Raw genomic sequence first — 24,703 nt, forward strand, 5'->3', positions numbered from 1 at the left:
TATTCCTTATTCTCCTCTCCTTCCATCTTATGTTTATGCTTTTTTTTCTCTTCTTTATTTCGTGAGGCCCCTCTTAAGTTGTCTTTTCGATTCTTCAATACCACTGGGGGGAGAGAGAAGTGATATTATTATTACGGTAGGGTTTATGTTTGGTGGGACAGACTTATAAGTTTCGAATTGAGGATAAATACAGGGGAGATAGAAATCTGAGATGCAGAAGAATTCAATTGTTCCAGGGAATTAATTACGTTTGGTTTTTGGGATTTTTCTTTGGTGGAGAATTGTCGAGGATGAAAATAATTTTAATTAGAATTTGGAAACACAGAGAATTATTTGGGAGAAATGTAGTTATTAATGAAGTGATGGTGTATGTCTGTGTGAGATTGACTTAATTAATTTAGCAATTGCAGAAGTGTCACTGAATTTTCAGTGACACTGTCCCGAAAATTGAAAGTCAATTTCCACGAAATTCAATTTTCTTTCCAACTAGGTCAGTCATATACAAGTTTATCTTTTTAATACATATTTTTCCGTGCGAGATATCTTATATCTTATCTATCGATTGAAAATTTATGTATCCGCAAGAGTCCCAGCATATTCTTTTTCCCAGAAATAAACTAAGAACTCGGTGAAACATTTGCGTCAGGTAAAAGCCGTCAGTTAGTGAGAAAAGAGATTCCATCATCGGTTGCACACACCAAAGATTAGGTTCTCGTTGTTCCCCGGTAGGTAAGTTCAGCATTAGAGGTAGCATCCCCCCAGTCAGGATCGGCCTCGGAAATCAAACGAAACACGCGCCACATAAATTGTCTCCCTGTCTGGACGGGTGAAAGCTGGATTTGTTACAGTTTGCACTCGAGTGCGGGGCGACGTGTCTAGTCCGTAGTGGCAGCTTAGGAATCCATAGTCTTATCGCCCCCTCTTATATTTTATTTTTAACATTTTTTTTTTCCTCTCTTTGGGTTTATTTTATTCACCTCACTCTTCCCTTTTTCTCGCTCTCGTTTGGGTTATGTCCCTCTGTTGCCTCATTATCTGCCTCTTATTGTCCCTTCAGTCTTTATCCAACGGGTGGACGTCATCCCACGGTCCTCTTGTTGCTTTCAAAAGCGTAATTGGTTTTGTGTTTTGAATATTTTTTCCGGGGGAGGTATTGTAATCGTTCAAATTGAAGTTTCGGATTTACTGAGTTATGTCAACCTCTTAGGGCTCTCGAATTTTTTCCCAGTGAAATTTCCGTGTAAACTATTGAATTTAAAATATTTAAATAAACAATTTATATTTATTCATCGGTGGGATTAAATAATAAATAATCGTTTAATGAAAAAAAGAGTAATCTGTGAGTCGTGAAAGCCCATCGACTGGTCGAATACTTTGTAAAAAGAAAAATGTCATAAATTACACGACTTCTTATGACAACTCGATCAATAATCATTAATCAATCGACAATAAGATTTTAGTCCCGTCAAGATGTATAACATCGAGTTTCTTTCAATGGTCGATACATATATATTCACTCGGAATATCTCGTTATGGCTGATAGGGAGGTACACCCAGAGTTGATGCCAAAGCGCAAAAGCAACATACCATATCGGAGACACCTGTTAGTGCCGGGCGGTAACTCGGTTGGGTATACTATAAACGCATCGTCAGTTCATATGAATTGGAATCAATGGGGGTAGAGTCATGCCGGGAATTAAAAGTGCGTTTGGTTTATTATAATGGTATTATGGCACGACTGTCGCTCGGTGAGCCCCGTGGGTTTTATAGGGTAGAAAAAAAAATTCAGAAAAATTGTTGGATAACGTACGGGATATTTCATATCCGCCTGGGTGATCTACTGGGAGTTGACCAGAAATGGAAGATGAGCAGTAGTCATTGACATTCCAGGATTCCACGATTCTAAATAAATATTACGCCACAGTAATTATCGAGCCAAATGTTCCCTTCGTGCAATGACGTATTTTTTTACTGAACGGTCTATATCGTTTTCTGGAACATTTTGAAGTTTTTCCTGAAGGTTCACTGAAAAACTAAATTTTTACCGAATATGATTTTGACGGGCAGATTACGGAACAATTTACGGAATAATTTATCACTAAATTTTCTCCCCGTGTCCGCGATAACAGACCAAGAAAGTCGTTTCGCTGGGGAAAAAAAATGACAAAAGTATCCATAATTATATTTGAAATTCAGTGATGTTTGAAAGGTGGATAAATGCATATGACAAAAAGTACAATGCACCACGAGGGGGGATTTGTGCGGAGTGGAACAGAAGCAAACGGTGAGTCAAGAGAGCGGTCCTGGCATTCCATGCTTGCATTGCGATATAATATACGAGCGGTCAGGAAGCAGTCGGCTTTCCTCAACGACAAAGGCCTCCTTTTGCCAACTGATGACGAAAGGCCATTGGTAGGAGGGTAAAGGGGGAGGAGGAGGAGGAGGTGGAGGTAAAGGGAACGATGGAGTGGAGGGTGAAGAGGTGCGGAGAGACTGAAGGCCTGGAAATAAACGCGGCATCATCTTTCTCCATCTGTCTCCGTCTCTCTCTGGACAGCGGGCATATTAGGCCGGTATGTGGCTTTTCGATTTCGTGTCCACTGGGCTATATATTAAATAATCCACGGTGGTCATCCCTCTCCTTTATCGTATTATTTTAATTCGCCGATATATTCTTCTATACGATGTCCCCTTTGCGTCACTAGAATGTCATCACTACCGTATAGTCCCTGATTTACATTCATGTATTTACCTGGGGTACAACCATGGAATCCAAGGGGATTTAATACACATGATATATAGGTAGTCATAACCCGCCTCCAGTGTGCGTGTATTTACATTTATGATTTATCATAAATTTTATATTCATTTTTTAGTTATTTTAGGGAGTTTATTTGGATACTCTGACATGTGAAAGCTGACGTTATGAGTTTATTATAATTTTTCGGTGTGACAAAGAGCTGATAAATATTTCAAACGTAAACAAGTGGGAAACTTCCCGAGGAATAAATTATCGATAAATATTACTATGTTCACTGGGCACATCATCCTATTCAATATTTCCATAAAAATGAAAATTAAATGCACAGAAAAATTTTATCAGATAAGTACATACCCCGCCCCCACCTCCTCCCAAACAGTAAAATTTTCATTGACAACTGAAAATTATTTATTTCAATTTTAACAATTTCACAAGTTTCTAATTTTCACGTTTGCTCTTCAAATAACTAAATTCACTCCCACTTCTAGTCCCTTTGCATTCCATTCTGCCCCACCCTCATCCAGTATCAATGGATTTTAACTCCATGTGGATTGTCCATCAACAAAACCCATAACAATTACAAAAAAATCTACTCAACCTCTTCATCATCTCGTCAATCTCTCGCATAACAGCCCCATAAAACCGACATAATTAACGATATAAAATTGTGATTACGTCCTTTTCACACGTCAACCACAAAATTTACGGTTACTCATTCGTCCCTCCTCTTACTCCACCATCACCGACCCCTGAAAAAAAAATCGAACCCAATGGTTTTTGCGCCGCACATCAGCCCAGAGAAAGAGGATAAGTGATAGCATTGAGAGTTTGTGTACAACCGCGGGACGAGTGTCGGGCAGGTAATAACTTTCAGGTTGGGGTGCGTTAAAAGGAATCGAGTGTCTCCTTCTCGTTCCTCGCGTTTAGCTCGATAGTCTCTACGGAAACGAGGAAACGTCGAGAATTTCAACTGTTTGGTATCGCGATTCGGTCGCGTTGTCGAAAGAGGGGTGAGGGGTGAGGGTACGGGGGGGAGTATATTTTCTGCATCTACTGTATAGCAGTGAGAAGTGCCGCCTGCGCTTTCTTGTTTTCAATACACATAAGCCGAATATACATATACGATATATTTGCAGAGAGAAGCTCCTTGAGTAAAAACCGATGGTCGCATAAATCTCTCAGGAGCCAAACGGCTAGGGATCGAGGACGAGCGATCGAATCGATTCGTTACAGATGAGAGGGCCTTTTTCGCTAACATTGGCGTTAAACTTTACTTGCGAAGGTGTACAGGTGAGAAACATCCGCCGAATCAAATGTTAAATCGAATGTTGATGAATAGCATGAGACGTTCGTTCAATATTTTTTTTTCCGAAGAGGTTTTTTTTTCCCAAACACGGAGAGAGAAGAATTCTTGAAAAATTACGTGCCCTTTCCGTAATCTGTCAGTTCAAATAATATTCAGTAAAAATTACGGAACAGTTACGCACCTTCTCAGTAAACCCTCAGAAAAAAAAACTTCCAGAAAATTATGGAACGTTCAGTGAACAAATGCGCAACTGTTTCGTACTTTTTACTGAATACTGATTTGACGGGGATATTATGGAACAGATACATAATTTTTCCCTCCGTGAACCTTTTGTTCCAAGTACTGGGCCCTTTTCTCATTTATCTGACTAACTCCATCGACAAACTCAATTTTTATTTCAAAATTATTCTCACTTTTCCTTCACAATCTCTACTATTGTTCGAACATGACTTATAGAGTCCTCCCACCACACCATCGGCCTCTGCCCCCCCCGCCCCGCCACAAATTCGCAACGCGATAGTCGCACCATCAACTCTTCTACTTCCGTCCCAAGCGATTTGAGTTTCTCTCCCAATGCCACCCAGGCATGTAGAAATACTCCTGGTGCACCATGCCCGTTGGGCGGAAGGAGGTGGCTGCTGGGGGAGGTGGACAGTATGTGTGGCTAGGCTTTGGACGGCAATCAATAACTTTGAAAACACACCGACGTTTGGGGAAAACAAATTCAGCAAGTTGCTTGATTGGAAAAACCGTCCGGTCGCTGTAGCGACTCGCGTTTGAATGCATCCCAGAGCGTGTGATATACCTCCAACCTCTCCCCCTTTCTACCCCCCCCTCTCTTTTTCCATCCTAAAAACAACCGAAAAAAGCCCTTCTGTACGTGCACCTAGGCCCGGCGTTCCTCTGCCTGTCCACACCTAAACCTGTGTTTGTCTCCGATTCAACGAAAGCGGCGAGCCCCCGGTAAGGGCAAGGGATGATAGGGGGGAGGGAGAGGGGGCAAGGGCTCATGTGACTCGATGCCCATATTCTGCGCATCTGAGTGAGACAAAAATGCAACAGAGGAAATAAAATAGTGAGAGGAGGAGAATGGCATTCGTCGGTTACTCTCTGTACCCGGGGATATTTCACCCCGTTCATCCCTCCCCCGTCCCCTCTATCAGCTCTTCATCACTATTCCAACGTGCTATGGGGATCCCTGTGCTTGCGTTTTACTTCCAATTCCAATTCAGACTGAGGGAAAACAATAACGGGGGAAACTCTGGACATTGGAATACCCGAGGTCGCACCATTTGATGGGCGGAATTGTTGGGGATGTATTAATCAATGGAGGATATATTGTTGCAGTGTTGGAGAATTTTTTTTTTTTAAGGAAGGGGGAGCTATTTGCGGCCTATTGTGCATGGAGTTGGAGAGGGTGATTTTTTGGGGAAGTTGGATATTTTTTGCTGATTTATTTTTTTAATTGGTGACGGGGGATTTTGGGGAGTGGACGGAAAGTAAAATTCTTGGTAACCGCCCATAATATAATTTTTAAAAAATATTATTCATCGTTCACTCCGGAAACGTGGAAAATATATGTAATTTTTATTGAAAATTCTTCGCCGCGTATGGGATAAAAATAATTATTATTATTGTTGGAAAGTAGTAAATATGAACACGACTTAGTATTCATTCAACTCGAATCAATCCCCACTACCTTCTTTTACTTCACGTTTTATATGCAAAACAAAACTGAATCAATTGATACCCCAGCAATATACGATAGCCCTTATCTCACGATATTACCCCATAAAGCGATTATTGTCCCATCTCGCACAACCATATATCGGTACCTCCTCAAGTATATGATTATGGTGTTGTTATAACCTCGGACACGGTGGGACATCGTAACACCCGGGCCCACGGTTAATTTTACAGCGGCCATTACGCACCTCCATTGTACACTACACCTCACTTCTCGATTTACTCCGCGATCAGTGTATTCAACCGATCATTTCCAGGAATAATTTGCGGTAAAAAAGTTTCTTGAATTCCAAACAATATTTTTACACTCTCATTATCTTCGATTTTATGCTCGATTATAACATGCAGTAAATTTAGTAGATTTCCCCGGCTAGATTCTAGACCCCGAAGACCATTGGGTCTGATCATTTACGACGATGGTACTACCAAAGAGATTGATCTGGTAGATCTTCTCAGGTTAATGTAGTTCAAAATATTCGTCTTCGTATCATCTACATATAGATAAAGACGAGTATTTCGAACTCTGCAATTGAATTAAAAAATTATTCTACACGAAACGAAAATTAAAAAAAAATTACGTGACTATTCTATAATCTGCCAGTCAAGACAATATTCAGTCCAAATTACGAAATAGTTATGCATCTTCTCACGGACCTTTCAAAAAAAAAATCCAGACCGTTGGAGCAAAATTATGGAACATTCCGTGAAAAAATGTATAACTGTTCCGTAATTTTTACCGAATATTTTACGTTTGGACTCGGAAATTACCGAAGAGGTACGTAATTTTTCAAGAAATTTTCACACCATCTACTAGTAGCATTAGACCGCCAGATCAACTCAACAATCTCACACTCGTGACCCTCGTTTTGAATTTTTTCAAGTGACATTGCATTATAAAATAAGTCAATGGTGTACTTCAACTCATCCTGCCCTTTCCAAATGGTGGTCTTCGACTTGAATTCCGAATTTAGGCCGCCCAGCGTTACTATTTCAAAGTCGCCTTCTATCAGTGCTTACGGCCCCGCTCCCCATAATCCATGAAACCTTTCGCTTCGCCCTCTCTATTCCCCATCCAGTGCGTCCCCCTTCCCCATTGCCATTGCCCAGTAGTAGCTCCCGAGTATATTCCGCGAGCCCGCATGTCAAGCATACGTTTTTCCCATTGCGAAATGTCGAATTGAACGCAACCAACAGCAGATTACATTTATCCTCGATCCGGAATACAATAAACATACACAGAGATTCCGAGAATTCTTAATAATTCCTTTTCCCCGTATTTTTATTCTCCTTTTATTCATCATCTGTGAGAGTCTTAAATTGTCGATACTTATCTATTCTGGCAATCTCAGAGTCTATCGATCCAGCAGCGGAGTAGTACAAGGCGTAATATCCACCGGCACACCCTCGAGTCATTACTCCAGCCCGAGATAGAATATTACGACTTGAAACGTTTATTAAGCTATCCCCTTACTGATATTCTATTTACAACGGTGATTAATGTAATTACCCGATCAACGTGCATTTTTTTAATCATTCCGGCTATCTTCAATGTTTCAGATGCTGGAGGGGATATGGTGAACGGTGGGAGTGCGGGGTGAACGGCTGTGGGTGAGTAATGACTTTTTTTTAATTGATAGCGTCAATATTCCGGAATTCCGCACATTTTCAATGAACTTAAGAGAAAAATTATGGAACGTTCAGTGGAAAAATTCGTAACTGTTCCATAATTGTTGCTGAATATTGTTTGACTGGGAAATTACGGAACCGACGCGTAATTTTTGAAGAATTTTTCTCTCCACACAATTTTTTAAATTATCGGCATAAATATGTTTTCGATAATTTTGCATAAGTATTTTGCAAAAACACAATGCTGATGTACACAGCCAGTTGCTCAACAACTGATGTCAGTGCACAGCTCTTGCCAGCATCACAAACGGCGACGTACAAGCAATCCCACTAATGGCCCTTGCGTTGTCCCCTTTGCGGATCTTCAATGGCAATACCCACCACCACCACATGGTGGCATGAATATTTATTCTTGCCGACCAGTTTGCTTCTATTAAAACTAATAAATTGCTGGAGAATCGTTCGGTACCATCGGTCTCATCTCTTAACAGTATTCCATGCAAATGTATTAAGATCCCGCGCACACGGGGAGTTACAACGATTCGAGGGGCTTTGTACCCCACGAACTGATTGAGTGAGATTGTCGTTAAGAGGATGAGTTTCTACGGGAAATTTAATTGACATCAGGTGTCGAGGGGGGTTTCATATCCTATTAGCTGAATATTTTCACGGGCTATTGAATCAATTCACGAATTTTTATGACTTAAAGTTCAATAAAATTGACTCGAAGGTTTGTTAATGTCGGAGTGAATTGTCCTTTGGAGGGAAATTACGACACGAGCGGGAATGTTTACATAATTTTGGAGAATAATGACACTTTGTTCCGCTAAAATTCAGGCATGTTCATGTCATTCTTCTCAAGAGACTTTCGTTTCCGACAAAAAAAATCTGACAGATTTCATGTTCCTATAGACCACTCACAAATCCTCTGAGATATCCCCTACACACACTCACCTCGGGCCCATCCCCAGAGTCATAATCCCACGACGGAAAAAACCCCTTGAAATTAATCCCCAAATATTTCAATTTCGCAACATAAAAGGATGTAAATTACATTTTTGGTCGAACGCCCAGAGCCCCTAGTACCGCACTGTGACTCAAAAAGGCGACAAGTGTTCCGGAGAAGAGGCTGCAAAGGGAATCGTTGCTTAATCGTTTTATTAACCAAATAAAATCGATGATTGAAGAAGATAGTGACGCCCACCCTCTCAGACTCCCCCGAGATACTTAATGGTACTTATTTACGGGTGTACTCATGCATATTGACACAGATGTGACGGAAAATTTTTTTTACAAGTGAGATTTTAAGAACTGAGGAAATTTTGAGAGACAAAACGTACGAAAAACCCGAGGGAATAAATTTTTTTCTCAATTTTCATTTTTGAATGGAAGTCCTGTATTCACCAATATTGGCTGTCAACCTTGAGCCAATATTAACTGCCAACGTTGGTCCAGAATTCAATTCAATCAGGCACGAAAACTTTTTCAAGTTTGCCGTATCAAAAATTCTCTTCGAAAGAATATATTGATTATATAATTAGTAAATCACTTTCCCGCTTGTTTCAATTGACCACATCATCTACTCCATTTCCATATAAAGTATATTTTACATACATTCATCGATATAAATTACATTGTCCATGATTTAATGACGGAAGTCGGGGTGAGATATCCAACAAAATGAATTTGAAGCATTTAAGGTTATCTAATACTGAAATCAGAATTGACAATATACATAATAAAATCCGTCGCTATTTATTCCTATTTGAGATCCTTTATCACGATATGTGACATCCAGTTGTCAAGGTCTCGCACATAATACCGTCCTCATACAACTTTTGACTCGAGAATATATGAATGCATCTGCCCAATTCCGGCCTGAGGCCCTACCACCAATATTTCACAGTCTTTATTCGAGAATCGTCCGTTTTTCAGTCGCTGGAGAGGGAGGGGGTACAGATGGCCAATGGCGAAGGAAGAGGTCTATTAACATATGCCTCATACATTGAGAATGTCACTAAAATATCAATATTATCTTTCGAGAATAGAAATTCTTTCGTTTTCGAAAAGTTCGATAAAAATTACGGAGATTGATTCAAAGGCAATACTAACCGACCAAAATAGATGGAATTTATTTATATGGCTTCAATTCACGCAATTCACGCAATTTTACTCAGGTAAATGTGCCATGCTCATGTTCTTGTCATCGAGAAACGCTTCTAACGTAGTAATGTCCCTTATACTCCAGTGAAAATGCATATGAAATACACTAAAATATTGTGGATTCAGTGCGCATCGTTACCCGCATCATTAAGGCAGAGTGAATATAATAATTCTGTGACCGAACATGATCATCGTCCATATTACTATTCACCACGAATTAACAAGAGACGATGGGGGCGCCGGCACACGTAATGCTGAATCAATAATATGCCAGTGTTAATCAATTATTACATATATTGAGTGAGGAAGAACGTAAATTGTATATTTACGTTGTTCCACAGTCACGACGACAGATAAGAGCAGATGTCTATCGTGTGCGGGAGTTGTAACTTTCGTCCCCAAAACAATAAAAAATGTGTACGTTGACAACAGCTGTTGAGTCTATCTCAGTTCGAGGAATGGGGAAAAAAAAATCATGGAGGAATGAGCTGAAAAGTAGCGCATGGTTTAGACAGTGAAATTTCCGCTCTCATTCGCTGGTCATAAAGTCTCGTCTCTTGAAAAAAAAAATTGAAAAGAAAAAATTATTTTCGAAAGTAAATAATCATTTGGCAATAACCTTTAAAATGTTAAAGTCAACCCCACGATATGTTGAATTAACAAGAATAATGAAAAGAGAGAGAAGGTAATGATAGATGCAATTCCAACAATAATTGAAGCCCGCGAAATTCAAAAATATTCAACTACCAGTCGTTTATCGTACCACAATTTATCTCTAAAAGTCTAAAATGGAAATGGACAACAGCTGTTTGTCTATTTCCACCGTTAAGTCCTTTAACAGATACTATACACAATCCGAAATGAGAAGAAAAAATTCTCCCGAGTAATTCATTCCAATTAGCATTATTTACCGAGTCTCGTGGTGTGTGCCATCGTAAAATCGAACCTAAAATATTTCATTGACACTGAACTTTGGTATTACGTCATCTAATTGAAATACATGCGTATCATACCCAAGGAAACAAGTAGTGACTTCTTGTTTATTCAATCGATTACAATTATTGTAATTGCTCATTAGCGATTCCAATCGATTGCAGCATAAGTCGATATTCGATTGAATGAGAATTTTTTTTTTCATACTCGTAATGGGGAGAGGGAGAGTGCTTGTTGCAAATGAAGACATCGTGTCACGAAAAGGTGACTAATGGTGCGATAAGGGAAAAGTAGGAATAACAACAATTATTGTATTGATATGGCCCCTCCGTTTTTGGGGCACGCGCCGAGGTGATAAATCTTTTGGCAAGTTGACTACTGGATTTTCATGAGGAATAACACGCGGAAATGGCTGTAGTCAATGCGCCTGTCATAACAGGGGCGGTACCCGACACGTGACTCAATAACACACCCCTCTCCTTTCGATTATGCATTCTGTATTGTAGTTATGAGGAGGCTAAGTTGACCCGTATTGTTGCTAAAATGCATTTACGTGATTTATGCTGTATTGGGGGAAGTTTTCTTAATATTGCAGTGATAGGGTTTTAATTAAGGTGGTCGTATTAACGATTTTTCTTTCCAGAGAGAAATTTCTATTAAAAATTACCTTTCATTTGGGAAACTTGTGTCTTCCGGAAATTTTTGGTACATAAATATCGATAAATATTATTTTGACTGGCAGATTACGGAAGAGACACGTAATTTTTGAAGCATTATTCCCTCTGTCTATACTGAAATGCAACATTTGAGGTAGTTGACGAAGAAATATGAAATTATATGATTGTCTGCCGATTTTTATTTGAAATTTCCAACAAGATTAAAACCTCGAGAATCGAAAACCCATTGTCCCATCTGAAAAAGCAAAAAACATCACAAAAGACCAAATGTTTCGTGTAATACACAAAAGACAATGAAACAAACGAAGCCATGGAGCTAATGACTGTATACGCTGGACCAGTATAGACCAGTGAATGGTTTTGCTGTCCGGTCAGCAACGAGGATGACGCGTGCACGTCGTAGATCTATATCGACTCTCCCTTTCGAGGTATCCACTGGGTTTAAACCATTGTCTGTCATATTGATTGGGTATGTGTGTTTGGTCCAACTACTCTTTGCTCATCGTGTGTGTTTGTCAGTTCTGTCTCCGTTCAGGAAACGTTAACGCCACTCGGCAACGACATCCGCACAGTGACTATAGTCATGGCGCTCCAATCAATCGTTTTCAATTCTATAAATAGAACCTAAATCAAACTACCTCGAGATGTGCTCGTGGAAAATTATGTCGATAGAGGGGGAGACATTATTGATTTTATTTTTCTGCCGTTATGTGACATGTCGGAAGAACAAAATCGTGGAATTCAATGCTTTATGACTCATGATACGGGAACTAGGGAAATCACGTATTTTTATGGTTCCTATAATTCAACCTGTTTCCCCAAAATGAGAGAATTGAAAATTTGAGTGAAAATGAGATATTAAAAAATTTAATTTGAACCGCGGTGATTGCAAAAATATATTCCACAGTTCCGTATGGCTACCTGTTCCGCGTTTCATCTGTGAAAATGTAGTGCATATTTAATGAGCCCCACAACAGAAGAATAATGGCACTGTGATTCGTGGTGGGGGTGAATAGTATGGAAACGTCGGTTAGAAATTATGTCCTGTAAAAATGTATTTTATCCGCGTTAAATCTTGGGCATTGTTCTTCCCAGTCCTGGATTTTTTTTTTGTAAACTCGTTTCACTACATTTTTTTCCTTTATATTCTTTTCATTCTGGTTTTTGTCGGGAAACTGAAATATATAAATTAGCGTACAAAGCGTTGACTGCTGTATAAATTCAAATCGTGGGTTGTAGAGTGTGAAATAGTGTATATAACGTAATCACTGATGGGTAAAGTGAAAGTTTATTATAATGTTGAATTGTTGGGGATTGACGGGACAATGAGGGTGTACAAAATACTACAAATAATGGACATCTTTCGTAATTATCAAATTTCGGTTTATTTCTGGGGAAAATAATCCGTACAATTACTTTGAGCCCGATAGGATTTTTTAGTCAAGTCGTCGTCTGTGATGTTTAATTGGGGGGTTAAAAATACACTGTAGCATTTAGGTACCCGTGGAAATAAAATTCGTTAATTCAACACTGATCAGTGTACCAAAAAGTCGACATCGATTTTTTTTTACTGTTCGTTAATAACTTTTGCACTTGCTCATTCTGTGATGGATTTCAGCGACGTTGAATATATGGTCAAAGCACTTTGATATTCTCAAATATCCATAAAACTGATATACAGCATAATTCACATAGTATAAACCTTTGAAATCGTGGCTTAGGAGGTGGATACACTCTCCAAGATCGTGGCTGATTTTACAAGTATAATGAGTATTGCGCGCCGCATAACATTAAGTTGGCTGCTTGCTCTGGATTTAGATTAACTGTTTACGCGAACAGTCGGTATATCGTGGACGAAACTATATGTACAACTAAAAGTCAGAGTTGTGGCGAATGGTCAATGGAATGACTTGTACCTAGGGGCTTGATCATTTCCTTTTTAGGTAGTCGCCCTTCTCAGGGTTTTCCCCTTTATCTACTATTAATTGGATAAAAATTAAATGATACTTGGAGAGTAGTCGCGCGTAAACAGTGAACAGAGATTTATTCATCAGTAATTTCTGAATATATTTTATTATAAAATGAATTGTCCTTCCTCGTTCAATAATTCAATTTCATATTAAAAAAAAACTCATAAAATTAGAGCCATGAAAATTCCCCGCGCGGAGAGAAAAATTCTTTGAAAATTATGTTTCTGTACCGTAATCTGCCAGTCAAAGAAAATATTAGATATAAATTACGGAGTAGTCAGGCACTTTTTCAGTGAATTTTCAGGAAAAAGTACGAAACGTTCAGTAAAAAAAAGCGTAATTGTTCCGTAATTTTTACTGAAAAGGATTTTGATTGGCAGATTACGAAACACGCACGTAATTTTTCCGAAATTTTTCCCCTCGTGTGAGAATCCTCTCGCTCATCTCTAAATCCATCAAAAACTTCCGTCACCACTGACCACTGAAATCTCCTAACGCCTCGGAAAACCGTGAAAAGCCCGATCGATGGTTTTTTTTTCATTCTAGCAATTTCCCCTTCCACTTAAGCCTCTATCGACGGCTGGAAAACGCTTTATAAACCATGGGATTCTCGGATAACTGTGAGTCCAATTGCTCCCAGTCGGATCTACCCCCGATGGCCACACGCATAACATGAAAGCCCTCAATACCCTTTTCATCTCGTCGATCTATTAAAAAAAAATGGATAGAAAAATGGAAAACTGGGAAATCAGCGATATTTTGGTCGATATAAAAATCCAGCGTTTGAGCTTTACTTCAAATCCCTGGCATATCGATGGTATATTGGCGATGGGGGAGGGGTGGGGTGATGGTCCGAGTGAGAGAAGCGAACGGACGAATGAATCGTACTGCCACGGTCCAGTCGTTCAACGTTAGCTCGGGGGTGGTTATGGTTTTAGCTGGTAGATATATGAGCCCAGTGGCTCGTGAGAGCGAGTGAGACTGGACTTTTACGAGGGTGCCCTTTATGGACGTTGCGAGACCTCTGGCCAGCATATACACCACCAATTTTACTCTGTACGTTGAATATACATCGTACTATATTCGATATAGTTAAGAATTGCACTTCACCTGGGATCGGAGAGCCTCTCGATTCGATGGGTATTCATAAAGTTTTTTTATTGGTTTATTGGAGTGTTATCGGTTGGGATAATTGACAACTCATTGATAAAATAAGGGTAAGCATTTTTTTTTCTGATCAATCGTAATATTTATCATTGAAAATTTCTTACAATTTCCTGTAATTTTTCTGGATTTTTAAGGGATGTTCTTTGATACTTGAAAATAAGAGGTCAGTGTTTGCCTCAAAATTTATTAAATTGAAAACCAATTAAGGAATTTTGGAGAATTTTCCTCTTTCTACAAAAAAATTGTCTGCAATCAATTAATTATAAGGTCAATTTCGATAAGCAATTGGATCTCAAATTGAAGTGACTTTTCGGAAACTCAGAGTTTAATTGCAATCCGTAATTTATTATACAATTAAAGAACCAATCGTCTTGAATTATTCGCAACGATAATTATCTCCGGTTATTAACCATTGGGCTTTTTATCCTTAAGTAAATAAATCGATGCATGAATCCAAGCCCAGCTATGATGGACGTATGCGACGAGTTTTCGCTGCACCCGGGGGCTCGCGCGGCCACTCGGTTACCGAGAACGATAAATCATTCCGATACCGGTGTATGACAAAAAGTATAAAACTAGTAAAAAAATAAATGTATGATCGTAATGAAAAAAGCTTATCGACCGTTATTGATGGTCAATAGCGACATTATGCACGCGTCAGTGAGACCAGCGATCATGAGAGTGATTGATTGATGGCTCCAACAGGACCAAGGGGTGAGAGAAAAACGCTAACTGTTGCGCAGCATGCGGAGATGATGGAGGTTATGGTGAAGGTAATAATGAATTAAAATTTTCGAGAATAATTGAAACAAATTCGGACTCGTTATCACGGCAAATTGATCATTGCTTTTATATTGCATACAATATTTATGTCCACTCCAATTACCAATTCATTTCGAATCATCATGCCAGATTTTCATCTAATTATCCCTTTCTTCGCTATAACGATTTTTTAATTTTGTAAATTCTCCGGCGCACCCTAAATTCCCCAAAATTTTCTCGCGTTTATTTTAAAAAATTGACTGGCTCACTTAAAACACGAATAAACCAAAACTTTAACACCAATGAATGCGAATAAAGTATGTTAAGAACCCTCTCCCTCCCCAGGCCTTGCAAACACCCCAGTCCACCCCACACCCCTATTGGATTCACCCCAATATTGATATTGGAGTACAGTAGTACGATCTTAGGGCCTCGGTCGCACCCTCTGGGGACCGGCGTCGACGCGTTTATATTCGCACTTTGAACCCCTCTCCCATCCACCACCCCAGCCTCACCTCGATTTGCGTCCGCTTATCAAAATAACGCTTACATCTTCATAAATATTTGCTTGTATCCATGTGTTATATGGTGACAGGGTGATATGCCACCCCGTACCCGTGCGACAGCCGTGAAATCGGTATGGAAATTACTCCTCCAATATGAGGAATAAAAAAAAATATATATATATATATATATGTGTGTATATATATGCGAGCCCTGAAGCAAAACGAATCGGTGAAAATGCACATGCATGACTGATGCATTAGCTGATAAACTTTTTTTATTCAATAAATTATACGATTTCGTGCTGTACGAAGAGAAAAAATGACGGAGAGTAAAAATTGCGAAATCGTATCACATTTTTTCATTGAACGTTCTATACTTTTCATGAAATGTTTTTAGCTTTTTCCTGAAAGTTCACTGAAAAAGTGCGTAACTGTTCGGTAATTTTGACCGAATATTATTTCGATTGAAAATGTAGTATAGGGTTTGTTTATATTGGAATGATTAATTTGAAATAATTAACAAATTAATAATTAATTGAATAGTAGATTGTGCAGGTAAAGATTTTCTAAGGACGGTGAGAGGGCTGAAATCCCTTCCTCCAGCAAATCTTATTGACACCAATAAATATTATAGTTTGCAATACATTTTCGAGATACATTTCAGCCCTCATCTCGTGTGATATAATTGGTCGTTGGAAGGGATATTATTCGGAGACGAAGGGAGTCCATTTCAAAACAGTATAAACATTTCAAATTAGTATTCAGATGTGCAGCTGTTGACTGCTTGGTGGCCGATCGTTTCACTTTCGTGTGGCTTCCGAAGGCTTCGTTTAATTGTCAGTGAGGCAGATGCCCTCTCACTTCACCCTCGGGGAGCACTCCCCCTCACCCAGCGTTTCACCTTTCTATCCCTTATAATGTTATAATTCCTGGGCTCTATTTACTGATACTTGCCCTCTGTCTCTTCATTGTCGTGGAAAACTAGGGTTTCTTCTGTAATGTATATGCGCGCTTGGTTTCGAGGATCAAATGGCATTATTTCAGTTGTAAATGTCTTATTGAGATGGTTTAGTCTACGGGCTATTTTATTGATAGTACATTTATGCTGGGATAAAAGTTGTTATCATGCGATTATTGTTCGCTCTAAATTCGCTTTAATCCAGTGTTTTAATAACTGAATATGGAGAGAAAAATTGTTTAAAAATTTCATGTCTTCGTGATCTGCCAGTCAAAACAATATTCAGCCGAAATTACGCAAGAGTTACACATAAATAATTAACCATTTCATGAGTAAATTTTTTTGGTATCAGTGCCGATTATTAATGGATAGAAACGATCACTTATTGATGCCCTGACATGTGCGGGTCACGTTAATTTCGACTATTTTTCTTTCTGTGTACAAAAAGAGAATGAAGAAATGTACTTTACGAGCAATTAACAACGTCCAATTTCACCCGAAAGCAACATGCGTTGTCCATTATCGTTAGTTAATCAGTCGACGCTGGAGGTTAGGAGTTATATTCCGGACGTATATAATACACATCACCCTCATTCTTTTCCGCTTCATGAAAAACAGTGGGAAGAACTTGCAGTCAATGCCATTATCATTTAAACATTCATCTTCTCGACAAAAAAAAATTGCTCGTTTTAAAAATCAACTAAAAAAATAAGTCCATTCAATTTAGCCGGTGACAGTTATTCCGCCGAAAAAAAAAATGGAAGTTTTAGGGGTTTGTGAATACAAAACTTTCATTCATAAGCCAAGAATAAAAATAATATCCATTAGAATAGAACCATGAAACAACATTTATTATTTCTCCAGTCTAAAATGACAACGCGTTTTAATAAATTTAAATCGGATCAATAGTTTATGCACGGAGAATCGCGGGATTTGTCTCGGGTAAGCTGAGAAATGTCCACGTGCATTTTCAGTCCGGATGAAGAAAGAGTGTTAGTGAGTTTGCGCAGTTGGATAAAGAGAAGTTCAGTTCAAAATCCACCACCCCAGCCTCCTCCTCATCACCCCTCGCCCCATCTCGACGTAACATACATGTTAAAATGTTAAAGTACACACACAGCGGGACCGATTTTGGCTACACAATGACTGTGTGTGTGTCTAAGGCGGAAAGATCCCCTTTCATCGTCCACCCCATTGGTAAAACTACCCCCTCGGCGACCTCCACCAGAAATGGCATGCGTATACTATGAGGCTGAAGAGAGGGTGGGGTGGGTGGCACGTGTGCGCGCCGAGTGATCCCTCCACCCTTTTGCCTCTTCTTTTCAGTCGGTGCAAGGTGCCACACCGCGATCATTGTGTTTTACACTTGGGATGACAGTTCGTTAACACTTGCTCAAGTCGGCTGCACCCTTCCATGAGCGATGAATTATTAATTGATATAGGACTATGCTCTTAACAAATAATATCTGAATTTTCCGTTGAGGAAGGTTGGGAGTTCTTCCAGGGGAACGAACGATTCCAGGGAAATTTCGAAGTATTTGATATCACAGGGGGAAGATAATTATTTTTGCCAAATATTTATTTACTTCAGAGAATTATTCTTTTTTTTTTAATTGGGAATTGACTTACGTTTAAATTATGATAATCATTTTTCTCTACAGAAAGAGCACGTGACCTTGAGTGGACTGCATTGATAATTATTTAGTGTTTCTAAATTTCTCATTTTCTTGAGGGAAGAATTTCAATGAATTATTTCAAGGTTATAATTACCATGGCGCAATTAAGACTTCATCGAAATTGTCAGGAAATTACTTGATTTCAGAAATAGAGGATTGAAAAAGTAAATATTTCCCTGAAGTTAATGGATATTTGGGAAAAATAAGTTTTCTTCTCAGTGCCTTAAAAATTCGAAATTTCCCGGAGCTGTAAATTTCCATTCCATGTTTTCCTGAAAATAAACACAAGAAAATTGAAATTCTGGTAAATTCATTTTTGAATTTGGAGCTCGCTGACACGATAATACGAATCCGGCGGAAAAAAAATGTTGAAAATGTTGTTGTTCCAGAAAAATAATGATTGGATATTTCCATTTCCAATTGAAAATGCCGATATATTTCCCCCGGAATGTCTCTCTCATTTAAAAAACAAACCATTCACCAGCCATATTTTACGTTTCTTTATTTTAATCACCCTCCACCGATGTCAAGATACCCATCCATTGAATATGTCAAACTCATGTATTTATGTTGACGAGAGGATTATACACAGTGACTTTGGAGCGGTCGACAGGTCAGGTATTAGAATATTAAATTGCTATAAAAACCGTATATTCCCGAAAAAGATGAAATGTTACGATTATAGTCCGGCCATCGGACTAACACAGAGAGAGGCCCTCCGGGCTTTTTTTCAAACAAAAATATACCCGCAGTTAAATCAATGCGATATCCCAGGCCCATGCACAGGCCGTTCATTATTTCCCGACTCTCTCCGGGGCTGCATATGTGTGTATTCGTGGACTCTTCGAAACGCATAGCAAGAGGGATCTCGATCGGGACGCGATAAGTGCATACATTTGATTTCTGATCGCTTAAATACACGATATAAAACTCGGAATTCTATTTTTTTTTCTTTGGCTCGGTGATTCGCATCAAATGTCGACCTTGGGGATGTTAATTCTTGTTGGACAGAGAGTCAAAGACCTTTTTCGGGAGATAAATCATCCGGCATAAACGTATAAATCGCATCAAAAACAAATAACCGGGCTTCGTGAAAAAATTTAATACGACATTAACCATCATCACGTTTTATATCTATCTATATTCAGACGCATCGCCCAAGGTATTTCAGCAAAACGGACGAAAGAGACTCTCTGACATTCAACAGACTTTCGAAATTCACGTACTAGCAGAATTGTTGGTGAGTCATTGAGCGAGTCCTGGGGAGGGGGAGGGGAATTTCCGGCTTTATAGGGGTAATTAAAATTTTTTGGTATTGAAATTTTTTATTGGCCAAATGATAAATCTGATGATTTTATCGGATGATTTTTATTAGATGATTTATTTAATTGGTCGGTGATTTCATTGTTGGCCTATTACGGGGTGAAACAAGTGGTGAAGGATTCGGTAATTCTATGAGAAAATAAATTTGAAGAATCGAAAAACAATTTAATAAGCATCACCAGTAAGTGTTAATAATTACAAGAAGACCTTTATTGCACCGTGAATTAAAAACCCCAAACCAGTAAATCAATAAAACACAAATACAATCCGAGCTTGCATATTAAACTACCCCCTCTTTCACCCCTAACAACTCAAGAACTTATACATTTATGTCGGTGACCCCATAAACAGTTCCCCCGTAATTCAAAATAAACTGAACTGTTATTAACTCGGAGAAAAGCCACGATTGTCAAAACAAATCGTATCGCCAGTTGGTGGTGGGTGTATTGAATCAAGAAACTCGTGTTATTTAAACGCACCCGATGTTAATCGCATTTGCAAAAAGCGATTGTGAGTGAGGAAATAAGACATAAAACGTTGAAGAGAAAAAAAAATGTGAAAAAAAAAAACCGGAAGTTACAAATTGTATTTACGGGATTCGCCGTATTTATCATTTGCGGTGCATATCCGAAGGTGTGATCGCATGAGGCTCAGGTTTAGGAGTTTGATCGTACACATAATAGCGAGGGTAAATAAAGTGGGTGCGAGAGAGACGGTGGAACGTTGCTGATAAACATCACCGGAAGATCGTAGATCAAACACACGTTCAACGCAGGTACGCCCTGGAAAGAAAAAATGAAGGGGCAGGGGGATGGTAACGGTGTGGGGTGGAGTGAGGGGGAGAGGGGGAGGTACATAGTACGATCATAGGGAGGAGGTTTGCAACGTCGAGGCCTTGCACACGTAACCCCTGTCACTTATTATACATTCACGTTTTACGATAAGCGTCGAAAACGCGGGAGCGTGAGCTCCTCGCGCTTTCATGATGGTGCTACACGAGTAAAAGGGGTAGATATGTCGGTGTTATAAATTTACGAATTATACGGGAATCTTCCGAGACTGATATAACCTTAAGGCTCTTACTTGTATGAAATTAAAGTGGGGCCTTTCACTTCATTCGAGTGATGGGGTTTTTTGAATTTTAGGGGTGAGGATCAGAGATGGGGTTGTGAAGATGTGATAATTGATGATTTTCATGGTTTTTTCGAATTGAAAACGCGAATTTTCGGCCCATTTTTGATGGAATTTTGTCGATTCACTGATACTCTGAATATCAGGCCCGAAATGAGACCCCAATCAATAGGATTTCCATCGATCCATTCCCGTACATTGACCTCACTATTTTTCAGTCCTTTGGAACAAAGCTCCGAAGCCGGATGACTGGGACCTCAGAAATTTTCATGGGACTTATCAAAAAAATATCATGTATGTGGAATATGTTTGTGGATTTTGAGAGAATGCATATTGGACTGGAGGTAATTGACTTTCAGCGAACGTCTCATCCCTTCCAATTCCCAAAGTGATAACTTCAACACAATCTCATGTAGCTATTGTTTTTTAAAATTTATAATATCTCTCCATTCACTGATGTACGAATGAAACGCCTGGATATATAATATAATCGTGACACGTATCGCGCGTGTCTGCAAAAACATATTTTTCATTGCGTTCTGGGAAGTTCGCTTATTAAGGATCGAATGTGCGATGCACCAGACGCCCGCATCAATTTCCGAGTAAAGCAAACGTGCGATGAATCTTGTAACGATGCAAGAGGCATAATCCAAACAACTTGGTAGTCATGATTTCTTGAAAATGTGCTTTTTGGTCATTCATATAAAATTATATGAAATATGAAGTTTTTTAAGTCTCTCTCGCAAGTTGTTAGCATACCATTAGCATTGGACTGCATAATACTGGCGGTGGATTTAAATTTTGGGCGCGAAGAGAAAGAGCACTTCCGGCTGAGCCATGTTCACTCGCATTATTTATGTCTATATTCTCATAATCGCGGCATTCGACAAAAGATACCGATGACTGGTGTGACACACCCGGATACCTATCCCGTATTATGATGGAGTTTGTGGTCGATCTCTTTCCTGTTTTTGTCGCTGGAGGTTCCCACCCAGTACCCGTAAACGGGAAACTAAATATCATGTGTCCATCCATGCGAACCGCATAATATGAGTAATGAAATATTCATGATTTTTTTTTCTATTAACCATATTTTCCGACTATCCAGAAAACATGATTTAAATTTCAAATTTTTTACGATTAATTTTTTAATTCATTCTCCATTGTATTTCATATTATAATAACCCAACAGGGCGTGGCTAATTACACAATCGGATTGAATAGCGACGAAAAGTGGTGGATTGTCATCTCGTCCCGACTTCGCCCTCTAAAGATTTAATTTTTATCATAAACTTCAATAACCCATCATTAGAAAATTAATTCACCTGGAATAATGCAAAACCATCTGATCAATCACCAATTATCAAAAAAAAATCCTCCGAAACAATTCCCTCCAAAAACTTGGTAAAATTGAATTGGGCTGGCCTCGGATACATCTAATACTCGTTATCAAAAGGTCATGTGAATATACAAATAGAATAAACTCATACAAAAGACCAGTGTATAACAGTTTAATATAAATGCGCGCTTTGGCTATAGGGGCACGCCTCATCCGCTCTAGTGTTGGCTACGGCCAATCGACTGAACGGAAACCAGCAATTTGTTCTCTTTTACAAAATGTTGTGGCACTGTCTGTGAATCCATGTCATAATATCGTAGGTATCAATGTCTGCTATTTAAATGGTCAGAACATTAAAAGTCATTAGAGAGAGATAAAGGCCGTTTGTGGGAGATTCATTGATGCCAGTTTATTATACGTCCGGCATATCCACCTTCTATTAGGTGTGTTGCTCCAGTTTTTTTCCACTCGAATCGCACGATGAAATCATCATCATTAATTTACCCAATTCGATCAACCATTGAATTCATGACAAGATTAACCTGTCAATTTTATCATTTAATTTCTTTTCTCATATTCTCTGCGATTATTTTCAATTAAAAGTGCAATCAAACGAGTTCATTTGCATCCACCAAAGATAACTCAAGAGTGACTTAATAAATACGTAATGCCGGGCGTTTGATCGATATACCGGTGAAATCGAATATCCAGAGTTAACCTCACAACCCTCGGAAGTGAGAGCAACCCTGCAGATGAATTGAAACACAAAGAGCTGGAGCAGATGTTTCACCAACTCCCGGGGGCAGTTGGCATCAGCTTCTGCTCATTGTCAGACGAAATATCCACCCACGATATGAAAATTGGCAAATGCTCAACGCGCATCCTAATTCATATTCGTGCACCTGACTCGCTCATTCATTTCACACCTAACCCCCGCTGGCGATAGCCACAAACACGTGCCCATAAAGTCACTGGCCATCACCTGCTCGATTTCCTTGAGAATTTCGACATTTAATATATCTCTGTTTGCATGTCACTATTTCCGAGCGACTAAATTAATTTTCGTAACCGCAACTCGATTTTTCAATGAAAAATATTTATTGCTTTTGAATATTTGGCGGGAAATGCGCAACCAACGAGCCGCCATGTGGTGCGAACGCCAGTGGCTTCGGGAGAGTAAAATTTGAGGTGTTCGAAGACAAAGGGAATTATTTTAGTGAGGATTAACTTGTTTGTTTGGTAATGTCATATTCATTCTCATCTTTCTGGTGACAATGCTGCAAGCCCAGATGTATGTAGGAAGCTCTGTATTAACGGGGTCAAGTGTGGGGACAAGCAAGTGGCCAGTGATGACTGTGAGGGACACGGTTTCTGCATTAGATCGACATGTTCTTCGTTACCAACAATAACGGCTGAGAGAGATACCCCGGAAACGTTGCTTCCTCCTTACCTCGGGTTCAACCATCGAAATCCGGCTGGGATAGGATAGTCGGGCAGGTGCTATTCCGTTGGCCGGGACAACCGAGTGCTTCATCACGAGGGGTAGTGTTTTATCTACTAGATTTTCTGCTTAACATGTCGTTTAGGAAAGTACAGGTCATACACCTGAGTTTGCTGGAAAAATTTCTCAGCATTCTGATGGGGCGGTCTGGGGTTACTAAGAAAATCCGGTATTTTTATTTTCAGTGATGGAGGGAAATGGAATTGTTGTAATACATTAAGAAAAAAAATTACTTTTATCAAATATCCATTTACTTCGGGAAATTATTTATTTTTTCAATCGTTTACTTTTGTACGGAAAGAAATTTTAGGTAAATACTTCTCCGAAGTAAATGGTATTTGGAAAAAATATTTTTTTTTCTTCCTGTACCTGATTCCAAGGATTTTTAATATTGATTGAATGAACAGATGATTGCATAATAATCATACTCAGCATTATTTAACTGTGAAATAATTTTCAAATGATATTAAACACGATTTTTCACTTCATCTCCGATTCACCTTCCGGCAGGCGAATTAAAGTCACGTGATGTTTGTTTATCCAAGATATATCTTTTATTGGTATATGAGATATGTGCAATGGCCAGTACATTCTGTAGTTCGGTAGGATGGGGTCAGGTTGACGTATGGCAGGCTCTGCTTGCCGGAATAACCCGGACGTACGGTAGCTTGATGGAGTACTCGGAGTGTTCGCTGGGTGAGAGCTACTCCAGAGAAGCGCTCACCGAAAAAACATCCCACCCCTTCTCCACCCACTCGCACCAACTGACCCCTCAGTAACCCGGGCTTTGCCCCTCACCTCATCCCGTCGACTTCTTATCGTCAAAATATCATTTTATTTCATTTATAGCCATATCTCCAAAGCCAGTTGACCGTCCGCTCCTCTGGCTTTAGTTCTCTCCTACGCTTTTTCCTTTATGACCCGAGTCGATCCCTTCGAGTTATTGATACATATGGGTTTTATATGGCACACGATACGTGATGTATGTGATACGTAAGCATCATTGGCCCCTTATCTCCACATTTTTTTTTCACTGAATCCGTTTTTTACGGACATTATCGATCGGCATTCCGGCGATATCAACCTTGTCTCTACTAAATAGGAAATTGGCAATGTTTTTTGGGTCAAGAGGAGCCGTTTACGGACATAGAAAACGCA

At 39.3% G+C, this 24,703-nt stretch overlaps 1 protein-coding gene across 5 annotated transcripts in view; it reads left to right on the top strand.

Moving 5' to 3' along the window:
• The window catches only part of LOC135160290 (uncharacterized), a 179,503-nt gene that overhangs the window by 74,859 nt on the left and 79,941 nt on the right, over positions 1-24,703 (top strand). For all 5 annotated transcript variants that reach the window (XM_064116693.1, XM_064116692.1, XM_064116690.1 and 2 more), the window contains one exon: positions 7,371-7,421. In XM_064116693.1, the coding sequence (XP_063972763.1) occupies positions 7,371-7,421 (51 nt within the window). The remainder of the gene's footprint in view (positions 1-7,370; positions 7,422-24,703) is intronic.

Source organism: Diachasmimorpha longicaudata, chromosome 3 (genome assembly GCF_034640455.1).
Source record: "Diachasmimorpha longicaudata isolate KC_UGA_2023 chromosome 3, iyDiaLong2, whole genome shotgun sequence".
NCBI classification, from domain to species: Eukaryota; Metazoa; Arthropoda; class Insecta; order Hymenoptera; family Braconidae; genus Diachasmimorpha; species Diachasmimorpha longicaudata.